The following is a 23,332-nucleotide window of genomic DNA, read 5'->3' on the forward strand; positions in this document are numbered from 1 at the left end:
GCCAAATGATCGTAGAGATGCTCCCAAATCGTTCATACGTGGTCTAGTTAAAACAGTAGCTGGGTATTCTCAGCAGTAACTTTGGGAGCAGGTACGAAGTGAATGTTTGGACGTTGTTTGGTTGTTTCATTAAATTAGCTGCATCTGCTTCCACTTGGCTCTGCTGCGATCAAGTCATATTAAATAAAAGCTATTCGAATAGAAAAAAAAAACAAGGATAACCGGAGATATCCTGAAATTCTCACTGTCTTTATTATTTAATATTAATTAATGACAAGATTGTAACTATAGGATCGGAAACATGGCTCCGCATTTAAATAAAATTACATCTTGTAAATAAACAACTTGTAACGTATTTCAATTGTTAGTCTAAATCCGCACACTTTTCTTGGTCCATCTATCACCTGCGATTTCTATTCAGCTGTTTTACGACTTTTTAATAGACTGCCGTTGACGTCCATTCATTTTACGGCATTCCCAGGAGGGTTTTCATTTTTACGCAATCTTGAAATGTCACTTGAATACAGCATTAGCATCAGACCAAAGCAAAAGCTCGTCGAGGGTCTGTGACTGAAGACAGTCGCCCGCTAGCTAAAGTCATGGCGTTGCTCACACAAAGTTGCTGCGTCGCCGGTCGTTTTTCCACCAACCGTGCGTGGCTGAGTCCCAGAATCATCCCGCATGTGAGTATCTTAACTCGGCTGCAGGCCGGCGAGCGGGCCGCGGCGGCGGTCGGACGTGAAGCCCATGTTGGGGCCTGGTGGGACGACCTAAAGCGGGTTTGCGTTCAACTGCTCACCTGCTTTATGAAATAAAGTGGCAATCGACGCGGTGACAGCGTGTGGTTTTATTAAAAGACTCTCCACAGCAGAGCTATCTGAACTAACCCGGCTTGTCCGCCTTCTCCAGGTTTATACCAGCTGTCTGTCAACTGTGGCCAGATCTTCCCCAGACCGGCCTGACAGAAAGAAGGAGCTACTGACCGACGGCGGGCCCGATCTGCAAGACTTCATTTCAGGGGAGTTGTCTGAGAAAAGCAAGTGGGCCGAATACAGAGGAAACCTGAAGAGACAGAGGGGAGAGAGGTGAGACAGCAGGTTTGTTATCAGAAGGGCTCAAAGACCAGATCAGACAAAACGTCACCACAGGCTGAGCCGAGTTCATTCATCAGAAGGTCAAATGTCCTCATTGATATATTTATTGGTTTATCCAACATAGAAATATTAATAAAAACTGGAAATGTGCCAGAGATTTTTTTTTTTAAACAGAGTGTAACATTAGATCAATGCTACCGATACATAGGTAGAACAATATTAAAAGGATGTAGATCAGACAAGTGTATGTAAACACAAATAATGCACCATGAAGCCTGGCGCACAAACACAAATTAACAGAAACGCCAGACATGAAGATATGCATTTATACTTAATATACATGTGTACGTCGAATGAGGTGACTGAGCAAGAAAGTTCTGTCCTGGCTTCCTCACCCTTCGGTTTTAATGCGCTGTACTGCCCTCAGCTTTGAGCTGTGCTGTTGTATCATTTCAGGCTACGGCTTCCTCCGTGGCTCAAGACAGAGATCCCCATTGGAAAGAACTATAACAGACTGAAGAACACGCTGAGAGACCTCAACCTGCACACAGTGAGTTATATGTTAGAAGAGCCTCAGAGATCACACAGAAATTAATGCAGCCTATGGTGTGCACAGACATTTTGAGACAGAGTTGTTTAGAGTTCCTTTTTGCATTTTGAATCAGTTATTTATTTATTTTTTTTTTAAATTGTTTGTCTTTCTGCTCCCTTCACTGACCTCTCGAGCTTTCAAATAAGAAATACTAACAGTCTCTTTAGCTATTGCCTCCCTAGTCTCTCTGGCTGCTGGTGCTGGGCCCAGTGTTGGGAAGTACTAATAAAAGCATGATATAAATGTTCACAACTTTGTGTACTGAATAAACAATTGCAGGCTTTATTGTTTGTTTTCATTCATTCTTGCATGAGTATAAAAGTGAGAAGTGTAAGAAAAAAGTCTTTCATTTGATTACTGTTGCAGAACACAACTGTCTCTCTTTCCTCAGGTGTGTGAGGAGGCCAGGTGTCCAAACATTGGGGAGTGCTGGGGAGGAGGAGAGTATGCCACGGCCACAGCCACCATCATGGTCAGTTACCAGTGTCCTGCGACTAAACTCACTGATCTGGTCTAAATTTTAGAAAGAGCACCTTTTCAACCAACCGCTCAGTCGTTTTGTGTTTGCTCTGTCTCTCTGTGTATAGTTGATGGGAGACACGTGTACTCGTGGATGCAGGTTCTGCTCAGTGAAGACAGCCCGTCAGCCCCCGCCCCTGGACCCAGATGAGCCCTACAATACAGCCAAGGCCATCGCCGCCTGGGGGCTGGACTATGTAGTGCTGACTTCAGTTGACAGAGATGGTAATAACCTCCTACATCAGTGCTTCTACCAAACTCCTCCACACACTTTCCATCATAGTTAGCAATGAAATTACTTCCAAATCTGGAAGATAAACTGATAGGGTTAGGATTCTGGATTTTTCCAAGCGAAGTAAACTCAGTCCATCTTTTTCCACGGATGGTCTCTTTAGATCTGGTCAACCAGTCACTTGACTTATGAGTCAGTTTAAAGACTAAGTGTTCAAAACAACATTGCATAAAAAAAAGAAAGAGAAATGTCTTTAAATTCAAATCAGTGGCCTTTTCTAATGCCACGCTTTTTTGTGCAGATATAGCTGATGGAGGGGCAGAGCACTTTGCCAAGACCGTCTCTAACTTGAAGGAAAGGTATAATCTCCCTTCCCTTCTGAGTTTATATCTGAATGTCAGTGAAAAGTGTATAAAGCATCACCTTTTGTCATCATCACGCAGAAATCCTCAGATCCTGGTTGAATGTCTGACCCCTGATTTCCGAGGTGACCTGGCAGCAGTAGAGACGATCGCTCTGTCTGGGTTAGATGTGTATGCCCACAATGTTGAGACAGTGCGTGAGCTGCAGAGGTAATAACTCAACATTTTTACTTGTGTATTTTACAACTGTGTGAGTTTTGTTTTTTTGTTTTTTTTTTAGATGATGAATGCACAAAAGCTGAGAATATAATATTGGCCTTAAATAATTATATGTCTTAAATATGTCAGAATTTCATTCAAAAGTAATTTGAATTATAAGAAGAGAAAAAAACAGTTTCACTGTATTTTTGGTGTCATCAGTCACCAAGAAGGAAGATAAAGTATTAAAACACACATTGTCCAGTGGGTGGGACAACAAGGCCTCTTCCCTGCTTCTACGTTTCCAGTTTCCTTTTTTGGAGCGTTTTCTGTTTTCCACAAACACAATCACCAGTCAGTAAGGTTACAGTACAGCTTCAAGACCACAAAAAGCAAAAAAGACAAAGACAAATGGTGGTGACACAACCATATTTACCTTTAATTTTTTATTTATTACAATGACTCAGGATGGTTTTCTGTCCTGTCTGTTTCCAGGCATGTGCGTGACCCCAGAGCGAACTTTGACCAGTCTCTGAGTGTCCTGAAGCACGCTAAAAAGGTCAATACCACCGTGCTGACCAAGACTTCCATCATGCTGGGACTTGGGGAGACTGACCAACAGATACGCAACACTTTGACTGGTGTGTACTCTCACATGTCATATAGACACCCATTCAGATGTGAACCACAAAGATTTTCTGACCGTGGAGTTGTGCTGATGTTGCAGAGCTGCGAGAGGCAGGCGTAGACTGTCTAACTCTTGGACAGTACATGCAGCCCACTAAACGCCACCTGAAGGTAAACTCAGCATGTTCTGCACAGGATTCTCAATTTACCGTGGCAGGGTGGGAAAGAACATTTGGTAAAATGATGGCATGTGTTTGGGTTTAGGTGGAGGAATATGTCACTCCAGAGAAGTTTGCCCACTGGGAGAAAGTTGGGAATGATTTGGGCTTTGTTTACACAGCCAGCGGCCCACTAGTGCGATCCTCCTATAAAGCTGGTAAGAAACTTTACACAGCACAAACATGGGACAGCGTACATTATAGAGCTCAGTCAGGTGACATACAGGACTACCCTATGTGATATCCGTTTGTCTGAAATTGTAGCATATTTTAAGTTCAAAGCTGAAACTCATTACTAAGAGTCCCCAAATATAATTTTCGAGAGTTCACTCATTCTATGTATAAAGTTGCCCAGATTAAAAATGTTCCCCAGTAATGTTTCGGATTATCATAAGAAAACGGTTCTGAAAGTGTATGCATGTGTTAGTCATTTTTTTTAAATATGATGGGTCCGTGTTCATTGCAGTGAAGTTGAAGCAGCAAAACAGGAAGTCAGTTAATTTAGTAAAAAGTGAAGATGATGAGGAAAAGAGAAGTTATGCACTTACTAAGTACAAAGGTCTGATAATTATTTTTTAAACTAAATCCATCTGATTTTCCCAAATTTTATTTATGTAAATGTGGAATGGATTGTTTTTATTTTGAAAAGTGATGCTGGGGTGTGGGGAGGAAGTGTGGATAAAGGCATAGATGTGATTTTGTGAAATTTGTGAAATTAAAACAAATCCTCCATCCTGACAAAGATGAACAGATAATGGTAGTGTAAAGGTAAAAAGTAGAAGTGTAGTAATGTTATTTTGTATTTTCCCCCCACCTTTACAGGTGAGTTCTTCCTGAAGAATCTACTAATGAAGAGAAAAGCAGAAGTTGCGACAGCAGAATGAAAACCAGAAGCTCCTAGTCAGCCCTTCATATTGCTTTGACATGTATTTTTAACTACAGATATTTACAGGTACAAATTCATCTTTACTCTCGCAACACCACAATACTTCGTTATAACACAAAGCACAGGAAATCATTTATCATCGTGAGTAGTAACAACCTGTGCAATTTTATAAAAGTAGCCAGGTGGCAGAAAGTAAGCGGGAAGCAGTGACATTAGCAAGACTTGTTGGTGTCAACTTGTGGCGACCCAGAGTTCTACATTTTCAGAGGTGATCAACGATAACAGAGGGCAGGAAGAGGCCTCTGGACGTGTACATAACTAGGGCAGATTCTGACCACATGATACTCCCAGGAAAAAACACAACCCAGTGTGAGCAGTGGCTGTAATCTGCTATTTGTGCACCTCAGGGGCCCTTAAATCACATCCACCACGCACACCCTCCCCTCAGGGGCCTTGGACTTCAGGTAAAGTGCTGCTGACCTTTCACAACTGGCTCTATTTACGAGGGCTTTGATGCCTGCTGTTTCAGGGCCAATGGTGTAATTAGGCGAGGTCTTTTGGTTTCTGGACTGGAAATTTCTGTGAAGGACTCCTTCTGAAATTGCAAGTACGCTTGAAAAGAACAAGTTGTTAAGAAATGAACTAATCGAATGCCCAATGATCTAAAGAAGACATAATTTGGGCTCAAATTGTTGTTTTCACTAAATCCCCAAAATGTAAGCTTTACACAGATAAGAAAGATGTACATTTATTTTGCACACTGATAAGACAAAAATGTTAAATGTATATTTATAGAATAAAAAAAACCGCAGTCCACATTTCCTTGTTTTCACTGTTGGTTTTTCTTCACCAGCTATGAATAAATAACAGACACAGATGAAGGACATCATTTTATTGCAATGGCCCTTGTAGTCACTGATCTAGAGGAAATTTTGACACAGTAAGATGATTTATAAAAAATATTTTAAAATACAGTATAAAAATTTGAAATGTACCAATAATACTTGATTATATCGTAAATACAGTAAGAAAGTAGACTAAGGCTAATTCCTTTAAAACATTCAGCACAGTACATGTACAGCACTTGTATAACTGCACCTGAAATGGACGGTATAAAATAAACCTCTTTGTGGGTGGAATGACTTATTTAATTTCTTCCACACAATTGTTCTATGGCGGCTCGATAAATCTCCTGCCTTTGAGCAGCAGGTGGTAACTGACATTGACAACAATTAGGCTGAGGGAGGAATGCGTTGTGTGACTGGTTGGACTGAGAGTCAGTGTTTAAACTTTGGCTTTCTTGGTGGGAGGCTCAGTGGCACTGATGCGAGGACAAACAGCTGCTGGGGTGTAGGGGATTCTTGTCGCTGTCACCTTCTTACCAATGGTCTCGATCTGTGGAGAGAAAAAAAGCAGCAGAGCAACAGAAGCTGAATAAAAGTTGTTACTTATGGCAGTCGGTTCATCAGCTGATTTAAAAATATGTATATTTTTTGTGTGCATAATAAGTCTACTCGCCTGGAAACCGATGTTCTGGAGATGAGCATGAAGGTGGTCCAACACTCTGCGACCATCAAATATAAATGCTGGCTTTAGCATTTTCTTATAAATCTTCTCATAGTCCAGTTCCTATGGTGGAGGGAGGAGGGTTTCTCTTTAACATTCATTCTCAAGGATGACTTCAACATGAGGCAGTTTAATAAATATAAAAAAAATCTGACCTTAAACATGTCCCATTCAGTGCAGATGACCAATGCATGTGCACTCTGGCACGCTTCATAGGGGTCTGAGGTTACAGTGACCAGCTCTGACACTAAGAAAATATCCAAAATAGATCACGGAAATCTTTGAATTCTGAACAATAAACAATTCATTACTGAACATTTTTAACTTGTGTGCATTTTACCAGATTGTGGGAACTATTTGGGTTTTACTGATTTGAATTTCTGGGATTACTTCTTTACATGGTACCAGTGACAAAAGATGTTTTAATGAAAATAAATTCAATCTCAGGTTGTAGCTAACGCCTTTTAACCCTGTTTGGTCATTTGGTCTAAGAAATGGTAAACTATCTTTGGAGGATCATGAAAGGCTCAGAAAACCAAGTATTCAGCTCATAACAAACTTTAACTACAAGCTGCACACGGTATTGCAAGGCTAGCTTATGTAGTTTGTAGATATTCATGCCTTTCAGTGCTTTACTCTTATTGTTTACCAATTATAGACTGTTAAAATAGTTTTTTACTATCCAATTTAATCTGTGGTAGTTATTTTTAAGGCACAGACAGTGTTGCAAGATGGCGGTAGGAATAATAGAGGGGTGGCTGAGAGATTTAGGATACTGCCCGTGTGATCAGTCCAGCCTAAGCCTCACGCCATCCTCCCTCTCTTTTATAACATATTATATGTAATGCAGAGAAAATTCTTCCATGGGAGGGTTGATGAGCCTTTCACTGCTGAAAATGCACACAAGCACACACCTCTTTCTGGGTTGTCCTCTGAGATGCTGGGCTGAGAAAGGTCATGAATGATTTGCTCTTTAAGAACTTTGGGGTCATAGATGAAGAGCTTGGCTCCCTCATCCATCAGATATTTGGAGATGTAGATACTTGATGACTCTCTGAAGTTGTAACACAGGCACATGTTTTCGTCAGTTAAGTGTTCACAGTCCAAAGGCAGATGTTCATGCAGAATCAAATTTGCTCAACGGTGACTCTGCATGTTTTATATGTACAAAGGCTATCTACTGGGGTAATTGGGCTCAAGGCGTTTCTTACAATGCTGAGTTAGTGATTAAACTGACAACGCTGACAGGTAAAAAGTGTGCAAGGACACCAACTGAAATAAATATCTACAAAGGATGTGTGAGGGAAATATGACAAAGAATCAGAGACTCACCTTGTGTCACCTGTATCTTTTTTGAAAGAGAAGCCAAGTAGAGCAATCTTTTTGCCAGTAACAGTGTTGAACAGGCAGTCAATGATCCTGCAGGCAAACCTCCGCCTCTGGTACTCATTCATGTCTATCACCTTCAAAAAACACAGACATTGAGAATAAGGTAAATACAGAGAGAAAAGATTTCCAGTAAAGTCAAAAATGTAAAGCTAGGCTGGATAGTTCTCACCTGTTGCCAGTAGGAGGCAACTTCAGGAAGGTTGAGGGCCTCGCAGAGATACACCAGATTCAGCACATCCTTCTGGAAACAGCTTCCACCGAAACCTGGCCAGCGTGGCACAGAGACAGAGATTAGAGACAAGTGTAAGCTCTTTCATTACATCAACCTCACTTTAAGCGTCTCGTGGCCAAATCTCTTACCCACGCTGGCTTTGAGAAATTTGCTTCCAATTCTCTGGTCCATGCCAATTGCCTTGGCAACTTCCTCCACGTCAGCTCCGGTGGCCTCACACAGAGCACTGATGCTGTTGATGCTGCTGATGCGCTGTGCTAGGAATGCATTGGCTGCCTACACACATACACACTTAGATTGAATAACAGCAGAATACTGCTGAAAAAACACTAAGTTAGACCTGCAGTGATGAAGTGAGCAATCAGTATTATATCTACGAATATTATGCACACATTAACATAACCACATGCATGCATGTGGGAATTTGACACTTTGTCATATGTATAACTGCAACAATAAGTTCTTTATATGTTTGAAAGAACTAATATTTTAAAAGAAAAAATGTAAAACATTTGACAAGATTCGCATACATTGTTAGTTTGTAGACAGAAAGATTAATTGAAAAAATAATCAGTAGATGGGGTCCCACTCTCACCAGTTTGGACAGCTCGGACGACCACGTGTTTGTGGTGATGATTCGTGCTTTGGGAACCCAGTGTTCATAGACTGCACACAGAGCTCGGATGGCTCTTTGACCTTCAGCTGTTTCATCTCCACCAATCAGGACACGGTCTGGCTCCTTCAGATCCCGCACCGCTGTTCCCTCCGCAAGGAACTCTGGGTTGGACAACACCTGACACAGCATCTACGCTTTAGAAAGATGTGACGACAGATGAAAGCAAGTTTTTTACATGTCATGATACTAACTTGTAGGTTAAGGCTGGGCTTGGTGTTGGCATCAAATATTCGTCTAATGCTCTCAGCTGCTCTGACGGGAACAGTGCTCTTCTCTGTGACAATCTTGTAGCCATCAGACACTTCCACAATCCGCCGAGCACATGCCTCAATGAACTTGAGGTCAGCTGCACGACCCTTCCCCATCCCGTAGGTTTTCGTTGGGGTGTTCACCTGTGAAACCATGGTGGGTTAGAAAATTAATTAGCTGTCCAGACTGTGTTGGTGTGTGTTGTCAGGAGGAAATGATGAACTCACAGAAATAAAGACGAGGTCAGCCTCCCTGATGGCTGAGTCTATGTCCGTAGAGAAAAACAAATTTCTCCCTCTGCATGATTCAACAACCTCTTTCAGACCCGGCTGATGTGAGAAGAAGTGGAAAAACAAGGGTGTGTGTCAGTGATTCTATAAAACACAAACATTTGTCAGAAATACTTACTTGTTACTAACGTAAAACAAATTAGCAATGACTTGGCTTGTAGTGGTCTTAGAGTGCCCTTTTCACTACTCATTCATAATGATGTAATACCTTGAGGTTGTGGCTGACGTAGAGAGGTTACAAAACAGTCTGGAACTAATTTATGTTTCATTTCGTCAGAAGATTGGGTAACATTGTACAAAAACTAGCGTTGCCAAGCAACAGCTTCACTTTCAACAAATTTAAACGGTGTAGCAAATTTTTTCATGGATATCAAAGCCAAGATAAGAAATTAGGGGAAACACACCTGCCGTATCAGTGCACCTAATATGTCACACAGACCTCTGGTACAGATTTGCGATTATAACATTTAAATGCTACCTCATATATTGGCAGAGTGTCTGAGTTCCAGGCTTTGATGCGTGACTCATTAACATCCACGACAGTCACAGTGATCTCTGGACACATCTGGGCGATCACACTGCATGTTGGGCCTCCTACATATCCAGCACCAATGCAACAGATCCTTTTTATCTGAAACATCTGAGGAAAAAACATGAAACTTTTTTAAAATCCAGAATGTGTCTTTTTCTTTGAAAATGCAACCCTAAAAAAGCATTTCACAAGTGGAAACTAATGATTGCTTTCATGCAAATTAATCGTTTTGACATAAAAAGATCATAGCTGATAATAATGTTTGACTAATCAATGTTTTTCATCAGAAAACTCAAGAGGTTTATGAAATTCCCTCGCAGGTTAAATCTGTTGTCCAAAACCCAAAGGTCTAAATGTACAATTACATAGATTGGCAGAAAACTCTCACATTTGAGAGCTCAAGATTGTTTGATGCAAAGCAAATTAAAGTCTTTAATTTTTTGAAGTCAAGAATAGATGATTTACAATTAGCAATATAAGCTCCACAAGCTGATTTATACTTAAAGGCAAATATGTAAAAGAAAAGTTCGTTTGGTCGCCAGTTTTAGTTTTTTAAGTTTTGGCCAAATCAGTAAATACAGTTCCCCAACAAACTAGCCAAAGTTTATATATTAATCTCTTACTATAATCTATTAATCTTTCATAATTAGTCCATTCATTAATCTTTTGTTACCGAGTTCAGGAATTTGCGACTGAGAGAACAATATAGTAGATAGCGTTGAAAAGGCGCACACCCAGTCATCATACATGAATGTTGATTGAAATGGGACTGTTGTGTGTGCTGTTTAAATGATTTACTACAGAGCTGCGTGCCTCCCTTTGGTCCTGTGTAGGTGTGGTATGCGTCCCAGCCGTACCGTTACAGCCTGCTCAGATAAAGAGCCTTTCATCGACTCTCAGCCACGTCTAACGTGAAAAGCACCTTTTTCCCCAGAGTACCACTCTGCTAGTTAAAGTGAGCTCTGCTGTCTCCAGAGCAAGTCTGGAGACAGCAGAGGAACATTCACGTTAGAAAAGGTAGAAAATGTGTGCTGGTTTTCTCTCCTTTTCCCTCACTCAAAGACAGAGAGAGAGGAAAAAATGAATGGGTGCCTGTGTTGAGGCAGCTAACAATCCTAGCTAGAATCCATTAGCTAACGTATCGTTACCTCTGCCAACTCGACGCTCGGTTCCTTCACGGATGATCTTCTCTCTTCGGTTCGATGAGTCTTGTGTGTGGGGACCAAACGTGGAGTCCGGAGCTACTGTTCTGACCCAAAATTAGATATCTTTAACCCGACAAGAAACCACCCGACCTAGAGCTGACTCCTCTCCCAACTTTTCCCCGCAGCAGCTTCCTGCGCACTGACTCCGCTCTGCAGAGTTCGCCAGCTCCGTCACCCCGGGAGACCGCAGCGCTACTTCCGGTCGGACACTTCCAAATTAAAAGCAAGAAAGCGGTCTACGTTGCTCCTCATGAATTTGTTATATGAACTCGGTTGGTAGATTTTTTTTTACCACATCAAACAAAAGGCCGATTATCATATCAATGCCATTGTAGGCTGGTCGAAGCGTCACAGCAGCGTTTTATACTGGATGGGCAGTAGATTGATGGCAACTTACAACAACAAACATACTACAGTGGTCAGACGACTAGGTAATAATTCTTTAAACTTAAAATGTCAAATTATTCTTTGAAAAGAGCAGCTCTACCATACCATCGATTATTGAGACCTGACCTCACACACAGAAGACAAACATATCCGTCTCCAGCAATGCTCCGATGTCCATTTGTTCTTACAGTACACCCCCTAGTGTCCAGCGGGAGATCACACTAATCAAATATTTCTCCATTTCCCGATTCATTTTCCTTTTTTTGTAGCTATTTTACACAGTACATGAGGGTTCTTATTAATGTAATAATTAATTTAAATCGATCTTAACACATTTCCCTTCAGTTTTCACTGTATATGTATGAGTGCAGACAGACACAAACTACACTTGACTGGTTGTCAGAGGAGAACCTAATTTTATTGTATTGGGTTCCTGCACAGTATATGAGGTACATCAGGAAAGGTCAGCTGCTGATTACACACTGGAAGAGCAGTCAGACAACATAAATTGAAATAATGGTGAGTTAATTGAATGTTTAACTTAGTGGCATCAATGGTCCCTTATGAGTTCTGACAACTCTTCATATCAAGCGCTGAGGAATGCGTGAATATCTGTTGAAACAACTCTGTAACTCAACATCAAAGTCAGAGTTACAATATCAGTCTCAGCAATTCTTACTTACACTGCTGTAACTCTGCATGTGAAAGTGTGATGCTTAAGCACAATTCAGAATGCATAATGTTACATTTAAGCAAATATACAGAAGTTTGTATATCTAAGTCAGGAAGCAGGAAGGACTTTGGCTGTAGTGTGACAAAAAGCCGTGTTTGAAGATCACAGGCACTGCGATACATCAAAATCATGTGTCTTTGATGCACAATGTTTGCTGGAGATAAAACTGGCACTGGATCCATAACTTTGTCCCAAACAAAAATGAAAGTTAGACGCTGCCTGCAAGTTAGATGACTAAGATCCATCAGCAGGCATAAGTACAACATCCAGCTCTTATTGGTCCAACTAGCAACAACATAAATCATTATTATAGTTATAAAAAGGGTGCAAGGTTGAACTACAAGAATCCCTTGTGGTGTGATTAAGGCATAAAGTGAAATGGTGGTCAGAGATGACCAGCACTACTCTGGCTTGGGCTGCAATTTATTTTTCTGTGGCTCAAAGAAGTTTTCAATGATGGCATCAACCAACTCATCCAGCTCCTTCTTCAGGTACGCCACATCACTGTCAGAGACCCAGAGAGAAGGAAGGAATATGGTAAATTATATAATTACAAAAATTATGTTCAAATACAATTATATTATAGTTGCCTTGCATCCTTTTTTAGAGGAAAATGCAACAATACATTTTTTCAGGTTTATCAACATGACAATTTGCTTCTTTTCTATTTTGTATGGTTGCAAATTCAATCTCTGGCTTTTAATCAAACAAAACAAAGACTGTTAAGGTGCGATAACTTGAGGAAATTGTGCACCTACCTGTTACCAGGTGCTGTACAGAGTTCAGTGTAGTATTTGATTTTTGGCTCTGTACCACTGGTCCTCATAGTGGCCACACCCCCATTAGAGAAGGTAAAGGTGATCATTTGACTTGAACTGGAGACAGGAAGAACCTGGGAGAGAAACAAAATGTCTTATATCTGACATATTTTTAATTTGTCTGCCAAATGTGATAGAAGTTTTCAAAACTGGAGCTGGAAATTGCGGTTACTGAATATCAAGTTCTATCCAATTTTTACCCACAATGTGTGAGAGCACTGTGCAATCCTTGAAATAATCCCAACAGTATTTTTTACATTTATAATGTTTGAAAACATAATGTCTTTCTTTCAGTTTCCTGTTATGTAGTTATCATTTAAAGATGTTATTGTTGACACCATTCCTGGTAGGAAACTGCTCATAGCAGTAGTCCCCTCTTTCTCTTGACATGCTTCCTTTTTCAAGCCCCCAAAAGCCTAATGGCCAACAATATGATGTTTTTGTGCAAATGATAAATACAACTTCACATCCATGTAAAAAACATGAATGGTAAAAAACTAATTTGGTAATTTTCCAGGTGAATGTACAGGTGAGTTTGCACCCTTACAGCCTTCTTATCAGGTTGGCTGCTATCATATCCGGTGGTCAGGTCCCGTATAGCAGAGATGGGGAAGCGACCGCATTCAGTGGGATACGAGTTCTTCTGGCCATCATGGTTGCGCAGACGCTCGAACAAGCTTCTGATCACATCCTGGTTGTGGCAGATGAAGTAGGAGTTCTTACTCATGTGGTAGCCGTACCTGACATAGAGGAGTAGAGAGTGGATCGACAGTTTTTAGTCAACATGTCATGGTGATAGAAATCAAACTCAGATTAGTTTAATGAGGAAGGTTGGAAATCACACTTTTTCCTTTGATTTGAACTCCTCCTTTATCGAGTCCTTTGTAATCAACAATAGAAGTCTCAGGAGTCAACAACAAATGTAGCTGTTTAGTGAACACAAATTATGGGGTTGTTTGTCCATGTATTATTTTAAGTGGTGAAATTTTACAAATTGAGTTGTCATTCAAATTAGATTTTTTAATAAAAGTTTGATTTCATTGAAATGACTCAACCTCCCACATCTCTTATGCTAAAGAAGCATAAAAAGGCAAAATTAAGAACAATTTTCCCCAAACGTGACAATAATGCCCAGCTGAAATTTTTTGCTATCGGTACAAAAATTTATATGATGTAGTGTAGCGAATAAAAACCATATCACTTGAGACATAATGTTTAATCAAATTTGTTTTGCTGGAAACCCACTGTGTAAAAAATTGGTGACACATCACCATGTAATTGTTGGATACATGCATTTTAATATGGAAAAATTAAAAGTCCTCTCAGCAATATACATGCCCTTGACTTTTGAGCACAAGTCTGAAAATGTCTGCTCAAACAGTGCAGTGTAGCAGCGTCTAGTGAGAAAGATTTGGTGATTGTAACAGTGACGTCCCTTATGTGCGAGCATGTCTTACTCTGTGTAGACAGAAGTGAGCTGCTGAGAAAGGCTGATGTTTTCAGTAGCCAGATAGGAAATCATCTCTGCTGCTATAGCGGCCCCACTCACTCCATCCTTGTCTAATACGCAGGGACTACACATATATCCTGAAATAGAAGCAAACACACTTTCAGTCACTTCCTTCTTTTACTAATAGTGTGTACAAATGTAAATGATTCAAATTATAGCATCATAATATTAAATGGGAAAACTCTAAACTGTGTGCGTGTGTTTGACTAAGCATCAGTCAAGCTGACCCCAGCTTTTAACGCAGTACATGTTTGACTGTGAGCATGACCCAAAAACTGCAATAACTGAAACTCAACCAACCCACGTCAGTGTATGACGGTAAAAGGATTTTTTTTTTTTTTTTTTTTGAACTGCTAAGTGACAACAAACTGAGATAATTCAATTTTCTACCACAGTTACACAACAGCTTGTTGTACGAGGCCCAAGTTGTACCTACGTTTAAATGTGATATTGCATACAAGTAATTAGATCGATATACCTCCTAAATATAGCATTGGACAACGTGAATCTTTGCTTTTTAATTTTGCCTGTGCGTCCATACCTATAGCTTCTTCGAAGGCAAAGAGAACAGTCTTGCCCTGGTCCAAAAGGTCTCTGGCTCTGTTTCCCATCCACTTGAACCCTGTTAATGTTTCCTGTCCAAACAGTGGTGACAGCTAGTGTGTTAGTGTGTATAGTTTGAACATTTGCAATGAAGAAGCCCACCAATAATAGTGCACTTAATTGTATTTTCATGCACTTATACCCCACTTAATTTCTATTTTATCTTAAAAAGCAATTACTGAAACCATTGAGCAGCTTCATTCGGAGTGGTAGCCTCTAGTACAGGCTTATAGAAAATATTTTGCATCAAAGCTATTCAAATTATAAGATAAGAACTGTTGAAAATTAGTAAAAAAAAAAAAAAAAAAAAAAAACAAGCACAACAAATCTTAAGTTATGTAGATTGCACTGTGTATTTGAATTTTAACTTTTCCAATTCAGCATGTTTTGCATGCTTACAAGTTTTACATTTGTACAAAAATAAAAATCAGATTGTGCTACCTCAAAGTGGAAGCCCTCTTTGAGAGCGATGGCGCGCAATATCTTGGATGAGACGGTGCTCGACAGCATATAGAGGTTCTTCACAACAGAGGCATCAGACGTTTGCTGTTTCCAGCAGCGAAACATCCACCAACCAAGCAATGCCCCCAACTCATTCCCAGTGAACACTCGCCACTGTCCACTGACACAGGGAGCGACATACAGAGACAGTTTGTAGTTATAGAATTCAAACATACATAATCCCAATTCCACTTACATCATAATGCCAATGTATTTTATTAGGACCTGTAGCTACATTTGTATGACAAAACAAAAAATGTGATATTTTGACAGCAAGTAAAAAAAAAATAAAAAATTGTTAGGAATGGGTTTCTATGTGGTCCTCCGCATCTGTCACTTGGCCTTTAAAACACTTTCAGAAAGATGTGGCATCAGTTCAATTCAACATTGTTTAAGTGTCCCTTAAGGGTAAGGGTAGTACAATATCATTATTGAATATATTGAAAGCGTGCATACATACTTTTCCTGTTTCTCAGCAATAGCCAGTCGATCAGCATCAGGATCATTTGCCAAAACCACAGTGGCTCCCTCCCTCTCTGCCAGGGCAAATGACAATGTCTGTAAAGCACCAAGACACACATTACACCTTCACACAAAACACAACATCCACTGTATATATTATGGGAAGGCAATGCTTTTTCATTTAATCAATTAATGAATCACTCACACACACACACACACACACACACACACACTTTCGTCTTTGCAAAGGGGCCATTGTTATTTCCCTTATTCTTAGTGGCACCCACAAACATATTGTTATTATTAAATATATCAGAAATAAGGTTATTATTTTCCATATTTGTCCCAATGTTCAAACAGTTGAACATTCTCCTGCTTTCTCTGTATGTTGCAGCGCGTTCATGGAATGTGTGGAACGGGTGATCACCGTTTAAAAGTTTAAACAGTTCTCAGGATGATTGAATAGAATTTTCTTTTGACTGCCTTGTGCTGGCACCATAATGTGAATGGTCACTACATACCAGGACTCCCTCTCCCTCCTCAGGATTGGGATATTTGACAGTGGGGAATTCTGGGTCTGGATCCTTCTGCTCCTCTACAGCGTACGGTGGGTTAAGTTCAAATGCCTTAAAAGCTGACTGGACAAATGCATGGCCGACACCATGCACAGATGTATGCACAATTTTCACCTTTGAAGTCTTGTTTATGTCCCTGTGGAAACAGAGGCTAAAGTCAAAACCTGAGCGGCACTTCAGAAGAAAAACTGTGATATTGCCATGATATCCAACAACTAGGCGCTGATAACATTAACAATGGGACTTGTTGCTGATTATAAATTTGACATTATTATTAACTGGTAATGTCAAAAGTCTTTTCTAACATATTTCGCCAAGTCAACTCTGTCGTGTTGTGAATGTGTGTCTTTGCTGTGTGCCATGTAGCCATTGTGTTAAGGTGTGGTACATGTTGATTAGAGTCAGCCAGTGAACATTGTCCATCTAGTTCTACAGTACGACCTGCTCTGTCTGAAGCAGGGGCTGTGTCAGTGGAGCACCTGTGATGACAGTGTTTTTGGATTGCTTTGAAGTATTCAGTGTGGATGTCCTGGTAGGGGTCTTTAAGCAAGGGGTTCTTCAGGGCAGCCTCTGTACTCCAAGACTCGGGCCAAGGTTCCAAGTTTTCCTCTATGGCCTTGGATATTTCTTTGTCATGAGGAGACACAATCTGAGCGCCATTCTCCCAGTAAACCTGAGACCGAGAGGGAGACAGGTATGACAGCAGTGAACATGACAGAAAAAAAATGCCCTGCTTTTATCGGTAACTTTCAAAATGTAATAAGGGCCAAAGTCAGGAGGACCTTTTAATGAAACAAAGGAAAAAAGAAAAATTACAAGTATTACCTTGTAGCCATTATCCTGTTTTGGGTTGTGCGAGGCAGTAACCATGATACCAGCACACAGACCCAAGTGGGAAACTGTAAAAGGCTGAGGAAGAACAATTAGTTACTTTCCAGTACACTCAATAATCATACTGCGAGATGCACTGGCTGCTTTTTTTGAAAGAAGGCTAAATAATAATGAAAGAGGGCTCTGTCACTTTGTTCACCTCACCCCTTCCATATATGGAGGATAACAAAGTGGCCTGTTTGTACATGTGACATACATTTTAAGCGCAAAATGAGAGTCACTAAACTGTAAGTGACTGGAGATAACTACTTGGAAAAAAGTGGCAATTAATTATGTTACTGAGATTATTATTTCCTTTAATGGCTTTAGATGAAGAAAAGCAGCTCATGTTTCATGATGCCTTAAACTCAGTTAAAATAATTTTATACATAGGTAGATTTATATCACTACTTACTGTTGCAGAGCAAATGTAAGTAACTCGCTGTCAAGATTATATCTCTGGGCCGCAGTAAGTATATCCTGCACATTTTTATGATTCATTTCAAAATGTATACATGTGACGTGCCAAGTCACATATAGTCACGATATATATAACGATAACATATAACCTCTCGTGAATCATACGCACATTATGTAACTTGACTTTGTAAAATGGAATTTGCCCTGTAGTCTCTTTCCCACTGTCACCCACACCACAAGCAAACATGTCACCAGACAAACTGATCTGACATAAGAAAAGGTCTCTTGGAATTAAGATTTTTTTTTTTTAAATAAATCTAATAGATCAATAGATAATAGCTAAAATGTAATAAAAGTAAATGATACACCTGCTACCCTAGTGTGCTATCATTTGTGTCAATGACTTCATGAAGAAAAAATAAAATAAAGATACAGAAATAATAGAAATTCAAGTGATTACCACAAACGGTGTAGGGGTGATGTCAGAAAAGAGGTGGACAGGAACCCCTTGGCTGATGAAAACAGCTGCTGCCAGTCTGGCAAAATGTTTGCTGCTCCCCCCGCTGGGAGGGTGGGCCCGTGCGTCATAACCAATCACAACTCCTCGTTCTTTAAGATCCGAAAAACTCTTCTCCAAGTAGCGACAGAAACCCTGTTAGGCAAAAAAGATGTGTGGAAATAAGCGAAACTTTGAAGAAAAGGAAGTGTGGAACTCTCAGTGGTGGACATTTAACAACAAAGCAGAAACTGAAACGCTATGATGTTGAGTAAGAAGATGGTGGCCGGTCAACTACACAGTCAACCATGAAGAGAATTCAAATAGCAGAGAAAACCTAGAACTAAGATGCATCTGACTTTCCATTACCTGATACTTAATGTACAGACACTAAAGTAGTTATCTATTAACCAACCTGCGTTGTCTGGATGATAGTGAGGTCGTTCATACAGGCTATCCCGGGGCCCATGGCTGCTCTCAGACCTGCTGTACCAAACTCCATCCTAGAGGAAAAATATTTCTTCAAGGTCTCCACTGCTCCATCCTTCACCAGGTCCTGCACCATCGACACTGTTTTGGGGTTCTTAAAAAACAAAACAAAAACATAAGAATAAAACCCACATCATTATCAGGAACTACTTTTATTAAAAATGAAAATGCATCTAACAGGCAGAGAGCCAATTAGCAATCTGAATTTAAATTTTAATGTAATAGTTCTAGTCTACTTTAGTAGAGCTGATGGGTGGCATTTTTTGTCCTTTATGATAATATTATGTTAATATTCATTATCATTACTAATTAACTGTTATTTCCCTAATGAATAGTTGAGTTAGTAAAATATCTGAGAATTGTAAGAACTGCTCATCACAACGCCCTAAGGATCAAGCTGAAATATTCAAGTGTCAAGTTTTGTCTGAAAAACCATCCAAAACCTCAAGAGTATTCTGTTGTCTTCCACAGGAAGAGAAATAAAAATTGCTACTGCTCATACTTATTCGTCATACTTAGTTTTTTTTTTTTAAATCAATTATCAGATTGTTTGGAAAAAACAATTCACAAACGACTACAGTTAAAAAGTAGCTGTATGGGTAACATGAGCACATTTACAATAAAGTTGATTTAAATCCCTTGTCTTGGAGATAGATGCTCTTTACTTTCCTCACACCCAATTTACCTGATTGGCTCAGCTATAATTAAGATATCTTCTACATTTAAAATGTTAAACATGTCAAGATGTTGAAAAAAAAAAATGCTGGACATGCATTTATACATTTCATAAAATTTAAGAAATTTGGGTATTTTCATCTGCTCACGTGCTTTCACCTCAAAGAATCCCTTTGAGGAAGGTCAACCTTTAGGACATTGGGTGCACATGATGCCTCGTGTTTATGGGCTACTAAGCAAACTGCTCTAATTCAGTTATCTCAGAACTAATAAATGGGGGACCGTTTTCCAACGTGACCTGATTGGTGACATCCTACGTCTATTTAAGATCATAAGTTACTCTTTTACTCTGAAATTATTAAAGGCCAGTATAACAGTCTGTTTTCAGTTTTGCCATGCAAAGCTTTGTTATTTGCACATTGTACTTATAGCAAACCGGTACTATTCCGCCATCGTGATAAAAAAAATTCCAATACTCACGGAAGTTAAAACTTTGCTTTCTAGCGGTTTTAATTTCCCACAAACATTTTTTGTGATTTGAGTAATTCTAAAGCAAAAAGGGAACTTCCTGTAAAGAAAGGATTATGTTAGCACATTTGCCTCTTCTTAGAAAAAGTTTTATTCTCTGAATGGGTTAGATTTTTTTTTCTTGCTTGTACACAAATTATAACATTGTTGCATGTTCTCCTGAACTGACGAAAACAACTTCTCAGATAAACTGGAAATGAATTACCAATTATAATTATGTGCATTGTAACTGTTACCGTGACATTGATGTTTTAGCCATCCTGGCCGTGTTAATGTTATAGATACTGGCTGTAACATAACCCCTTCAGAGATCCTGGTGCATAAAGAATAGTAATAGTGGCATTTCGATAATGGTCAAAGTTAAAGCTGAAATACTAATACTTTTTGTTTCGCTTTCTGGCTGTTAGCACTGAGCTAGCTCGCTAGCTGCCTGTTTACCTTGTCGAACCGCAGCCACAGCCGGACCGCCCGGTCCAGCTCGGTGTCCCCGGTTGAGAAGGAGCCGTTTTCCATGCCTGTTGCTTAAAGGAGTCCAGAGAGGGTTCGCTGTCTGCGGTTGGAGCAGCTGGATGCACTCACACTGAAGTCCTGAGGCCCCAAATGAAAGCAAAAAGCGCTCCTGTGAAAATGACAGCTTGGACATTCAAACGAGGGGCGGAGCGACGCAACACGTCATGATGACGTATGGCTTGCGCGGGGCGTAGAAGTGCAGAGGGCTTCACTGACATTCAGTTTCAATTTGACCCACCAGGCTCCTTCTTTATATGGCCCTTTTTCCACAAAGCTTTAAACTTCCCTTTCTGATAAAGCTAATGGTTACTGTTGGCCTAGAGCTGAACTGACCCGACATGCTGCTATTGGTCCCAAGTCTTTATCTGTAATAACAAACCACAGTTTATTTTTACTAGCAGCAGTAAAATCTCAATATGGAACTTGTATTGGCAATACACCTACCTGGGTAAATGGGAGTTTCTCCTGCCAAGTGTTTGCTCATGAGGGAATCTTGGGTTTATGTAATAAGTAGCATAGCTCTATATGAAAAGTGCCACAAGATAACTTGTGCTATAATTTGGCTTCTGACTGACTTTAGGCAGAGCTACTGTGGCCTGCCGGGAGGAATTGCCCAGGCACATGCATATTGACATAGTTCTGATTACCTACTGATAATCAAGTAGTACAATATGTAATATGAATTCTGAATAAAGATAACTGGTTAATCATACTGATAAGAGTGTTGCTTTCTCAAACTGTGTTGCATGGAACTAATCTAAATTAAGGGTGATCAGAGCTGTCAGTAAATAACAGATGACCTGCTGTTGTATATCCTGTATGCAGGCTAAAAACAAAGCTGCACAGTGCCAGCAGTAAGACTCCGCCTGTGTGTAACTGAATTTGGACAATAAAGACATCTAGTGAGTGGAATCAAATCACTTTAGTGCATCATCAGCGTGAGTGATACAAGGCCAGACTTTGTGAAACACTAAAAGACATTATTCTATAACCATAATTAAGATAAATAACTGTATTCAAATACTGGATAGCTGAAATTGTCAGGGCTACATGTCAGTAATGTTAAAGTGACCATTTTCCGATTTTGCAAATGTACAAATTAAATATATACACTAAACGTGCTTACAATATGTTCATAGACTTTAATGATTTACAAATTAATGAGTGTTACAGAAAAAAGTATCCCTTCAGTTCTGAATGAAAAATTATGTTTCACAGGTAAATTTAATATCTCTATATCTCTGCTGGTGTCCCATTGTCAGCCATAGGACAATAAACCAGTTGTCCTTAGTTTGTGCAGAAATGTATTCAGAAGTTAAATATCTCTAGTAGTTAGCTGAAAAATTATAACCCTGTCCTTTACCAATGTCTTCAAGTGTCCCAGCAAGTCATGTCAGTGTGATAGTGAAGCAGCATGAACCATACCAGGGCCATGAAATTTTATTTTATTATTTACATTCAGTCTTCTCCTGCTGTGACTTGTCCGGATGTATTCTGCAAAAAAGGTCCATTAACTCCTTAAGTAAAACTTGTGCCTTTTGCACCAGGAGCTGTGTCATGTTTCTAAATGTCATGAAGACACTGCTCGTAAGGACCTCAGCCCTGACAGTCCCTGGCATCCACATCTCACACATACAGTTGCTATCTTTTGCGTCTCCTCTGTTTAATGATAAAAAGGTTCTCATCTGTTGGGTACATGGGTGCAGAGCGTTCTTTCTCAGCCATTTTCCGATCTCGAGCTCTCCTCTTTGTCCTCTTCTTCCTCTTCTCTCCATTCTCTTGCATCACCTCTGACCCCTGCCTCGCACCAGTCCAGGGAGTGTGCGATCTGCTGTGCCTTTGTCCCTTTGATGGCAGGCCCGCCTTTCTCCCTTTCCGCTGCTTTTTATCTTTTTTCTCTCCATGTCCACCTCCTCTGGGAAAGTCATCCGCTTCATCAAAAATTAGTTTAGCTGGTGGCAGTGGGTCTCTTAAGGTGGGCACGGGTCTCTTGGGTTTCCATCGTTTCACATCAGTGCTTTTCTGCTCTTTGTTCTGACTTAACTTATTTGTTTTGGGTGTTGCATTCCTAAAGTCAGAGTCACTAAAAAAGATATGACTGCGACTGGTTTTGTGGTTGTTAGGGGTTTGGTGGGGTGTATGGTTAGGTTGGTGGTTGTTTTTGTGATGGTTGAGCTTTTGTTTCTTCTTTGGTGGTCCTGGAGTGACAGGAGTCCCTGAGGTGGTGGGGAAATAGCCATTTTTCCTCAGATCTGCCAGTAACAGACGCACAAAAGGATTGAATTAATTTTTCCAGACATGTAGAAATGTTGTCACAGGATTACTGGTATGATGAGCCAATGTCAGATTAGACCAACATCAGGTAAATGTTAGACTGTTGTTCTTCGCCATGTAGGAAACAGATGCTTATGTACTTTTTAGTTGAGAGATGAGCAGCAGCAGTTTACAGTCTTCTAATATAAGAAAGTGAATAAGCACATTACCCAAAATGGCAAACTATTCTATGAAGAATTAACTCAGTGCCGAGCTATGCTATTTTGGAAACAAATTAGAGCTGAGACCTAACATTCCTTTCTTTTAGCTGATTTTATTGACCACGTGTTTAAAATGCGCAAAAAACTTGTGAATAGAATAAGAAAATGTAATTTTTTCACTCCACAGATAAAAATCAAGCACAACGTAGAGAATAGTAACGCAGTAACAGTCGCAAGCAAAACAGTTGTTTATTCGCAGGATCCTGTGTGGGACTTACCTTGAACCTTCAGCTTTATCCTGTGTTGCCTGCTCTTGATGTCTTCCACACTGTCGTAGTGGCTGATGAACGGGATGCTGGCAAACACACCATTGAACATTCTCTGTTTTGTGCATGCCTGAGGGGAACACACACA

General features: G+C 40.0%; 4 protein-coding genes across 5 annotated transcripts in view; 1 reads left to right on the forward strand and 3 right to left on the reverse strand.

Moving 5' to 3' along the window:
* Positions 1 to 530: 530 nt before the first annotated feature.
* Positions 531 to 5,867, forward strand: lias (lipoic acid synthetase). The gene is made up of 11 exons (XM_029498861.1): positions 531 to 683; positions 910 to 1,085; positions 1,551 to 1,644; positions 2,078 to 2,158; positions 2,274 to 2,430; positions 2,739 to 2,796; positions 2,881 to 3,009; positions 3,493 to 3,640; positions 3,727 to 3,795; positions 3,889 to 4,000; positions 4,665 to 5,867. Exons 1-11 carry the CDS (start codon positions 600 to 602, stop codon positions 4,724 to 4,726), a joined length of 1,170 nt encoding a protein of 389 aa, XP_029354721.1. The 5' UTR covers positions 531 to 599; the 3' UTR covers positions 4,727 to 5,867.
* ugdh (UDP-glucose 6-dehydrogenase) lies at positions 5,580 to 10,997 on the reverse strand. Its single transcript, XM_029498850.1, has 12 exons — positions 10,811 to 10,997; positions 9,609 to 9,770; positions 9,068 to 9,169; positions 8,783 to 8,983; positions 8,511 to 8,708; positions 8,044 to 8,191; positions 7,853 to 7,947; positions 7,627 to 7,757; positions 7,209 to 7,348; positions 6,450 to 6,541; positions 6,247 to 6,357; positions 5,580 to 6,123 (listed from the first exon to the last, which is right to left on the reverse strand). The coding sequence occupies exons 2-12, from the start codon at positions 9,768 to 9,770 to the stop codon at positions 6,013 to 6,015; spliced, it is 1,491 nt and encodes a 496-aa protein (XP_029354710.1). The 5' UTR covers positions 10,811 to 10,997; the 3' UTR covers positions 5,580 to 6,012.
* A 656-nt stretch (positions 10,998 to 11,653) lies between these two features.
* Positions 11,654 to 20,580, reverse strand: pgm2 (phosphoglucomutase 2). Its single transcript, XM_029503638.1, has 13 exons — positions 20,373 to 20,580; positions 18,658 to 18,825; positions 18,207 to 18,398; positions 17,282 to 17,365; positions 16,936 to 17,129; positions 16,403 to 16,592; positions 15,880 to 15,977; positions 15,360 to 15,540; positions 14,857 to 14,950; positions 14,263 to 14,392; positions 13,353 to 13,545; positions 12,746 to 12,879; positions 11,654 to 12,491 (listed from the first exon to the last, which is right to left on the reverse strand). Exons 1-13 carry the CDS (start codon positions 20,445 to 20,447, stop codon positions 12,389 to 12,391), a joined length of 1,836 nt encoding a protein of 611 aa, XP_029359498.1. The 5' UTR covers positions 20,448 to 20,580; the 3' UTR covers positions 11,654 to 12,388.
* An 815-nt stretch (positions 20,581 to 21,395) lies between these two features.
* The window catches only part of zcchc7 (zinc finger, CCHC domain containing 7), a 42,638-nt gene continuing 40,701 nt past the window's right edge, over positions 21,396 to 23,332 (reverse strand). For both annotated transcript variants that reach the window (XM_029505281.1, XM_029505275.1), the window contains exons 9-10: positions 23,197 to 23,314; positions 21,396 to 22,696 (exon numbers count right to left, since the gene is read on the reverse strand). In XM_029505281.1, coding sequence (XP_029361141.1) covers positions 22,086 to 22,696; positions 23,197 to 23,314 — 729 coding nt within the window. In that variant the 3' untranslated portion in view covers positions 21,396 to 22,085. The remainder of the gene's footprint in view (positions 22,697 to 23,196; positions 23,315 to 23,332) is intronic.

The sequence above is a fragment of the Echeneis naucrates genome, chromosome 1, assembly GCF_900963305.1.
Source record: "Echeneis naucrates chromosome 1, fEcheNa1.1, whole genome shotgun sequence".
In the NCBI taxonomy this organism is placed as follows: domain Eukaryota; kingdom Metazoa; phylum Chordata; class Actinopteri; order Carangiformes; family Echeneidae; genus Echeneis; species Echeneis naucrates.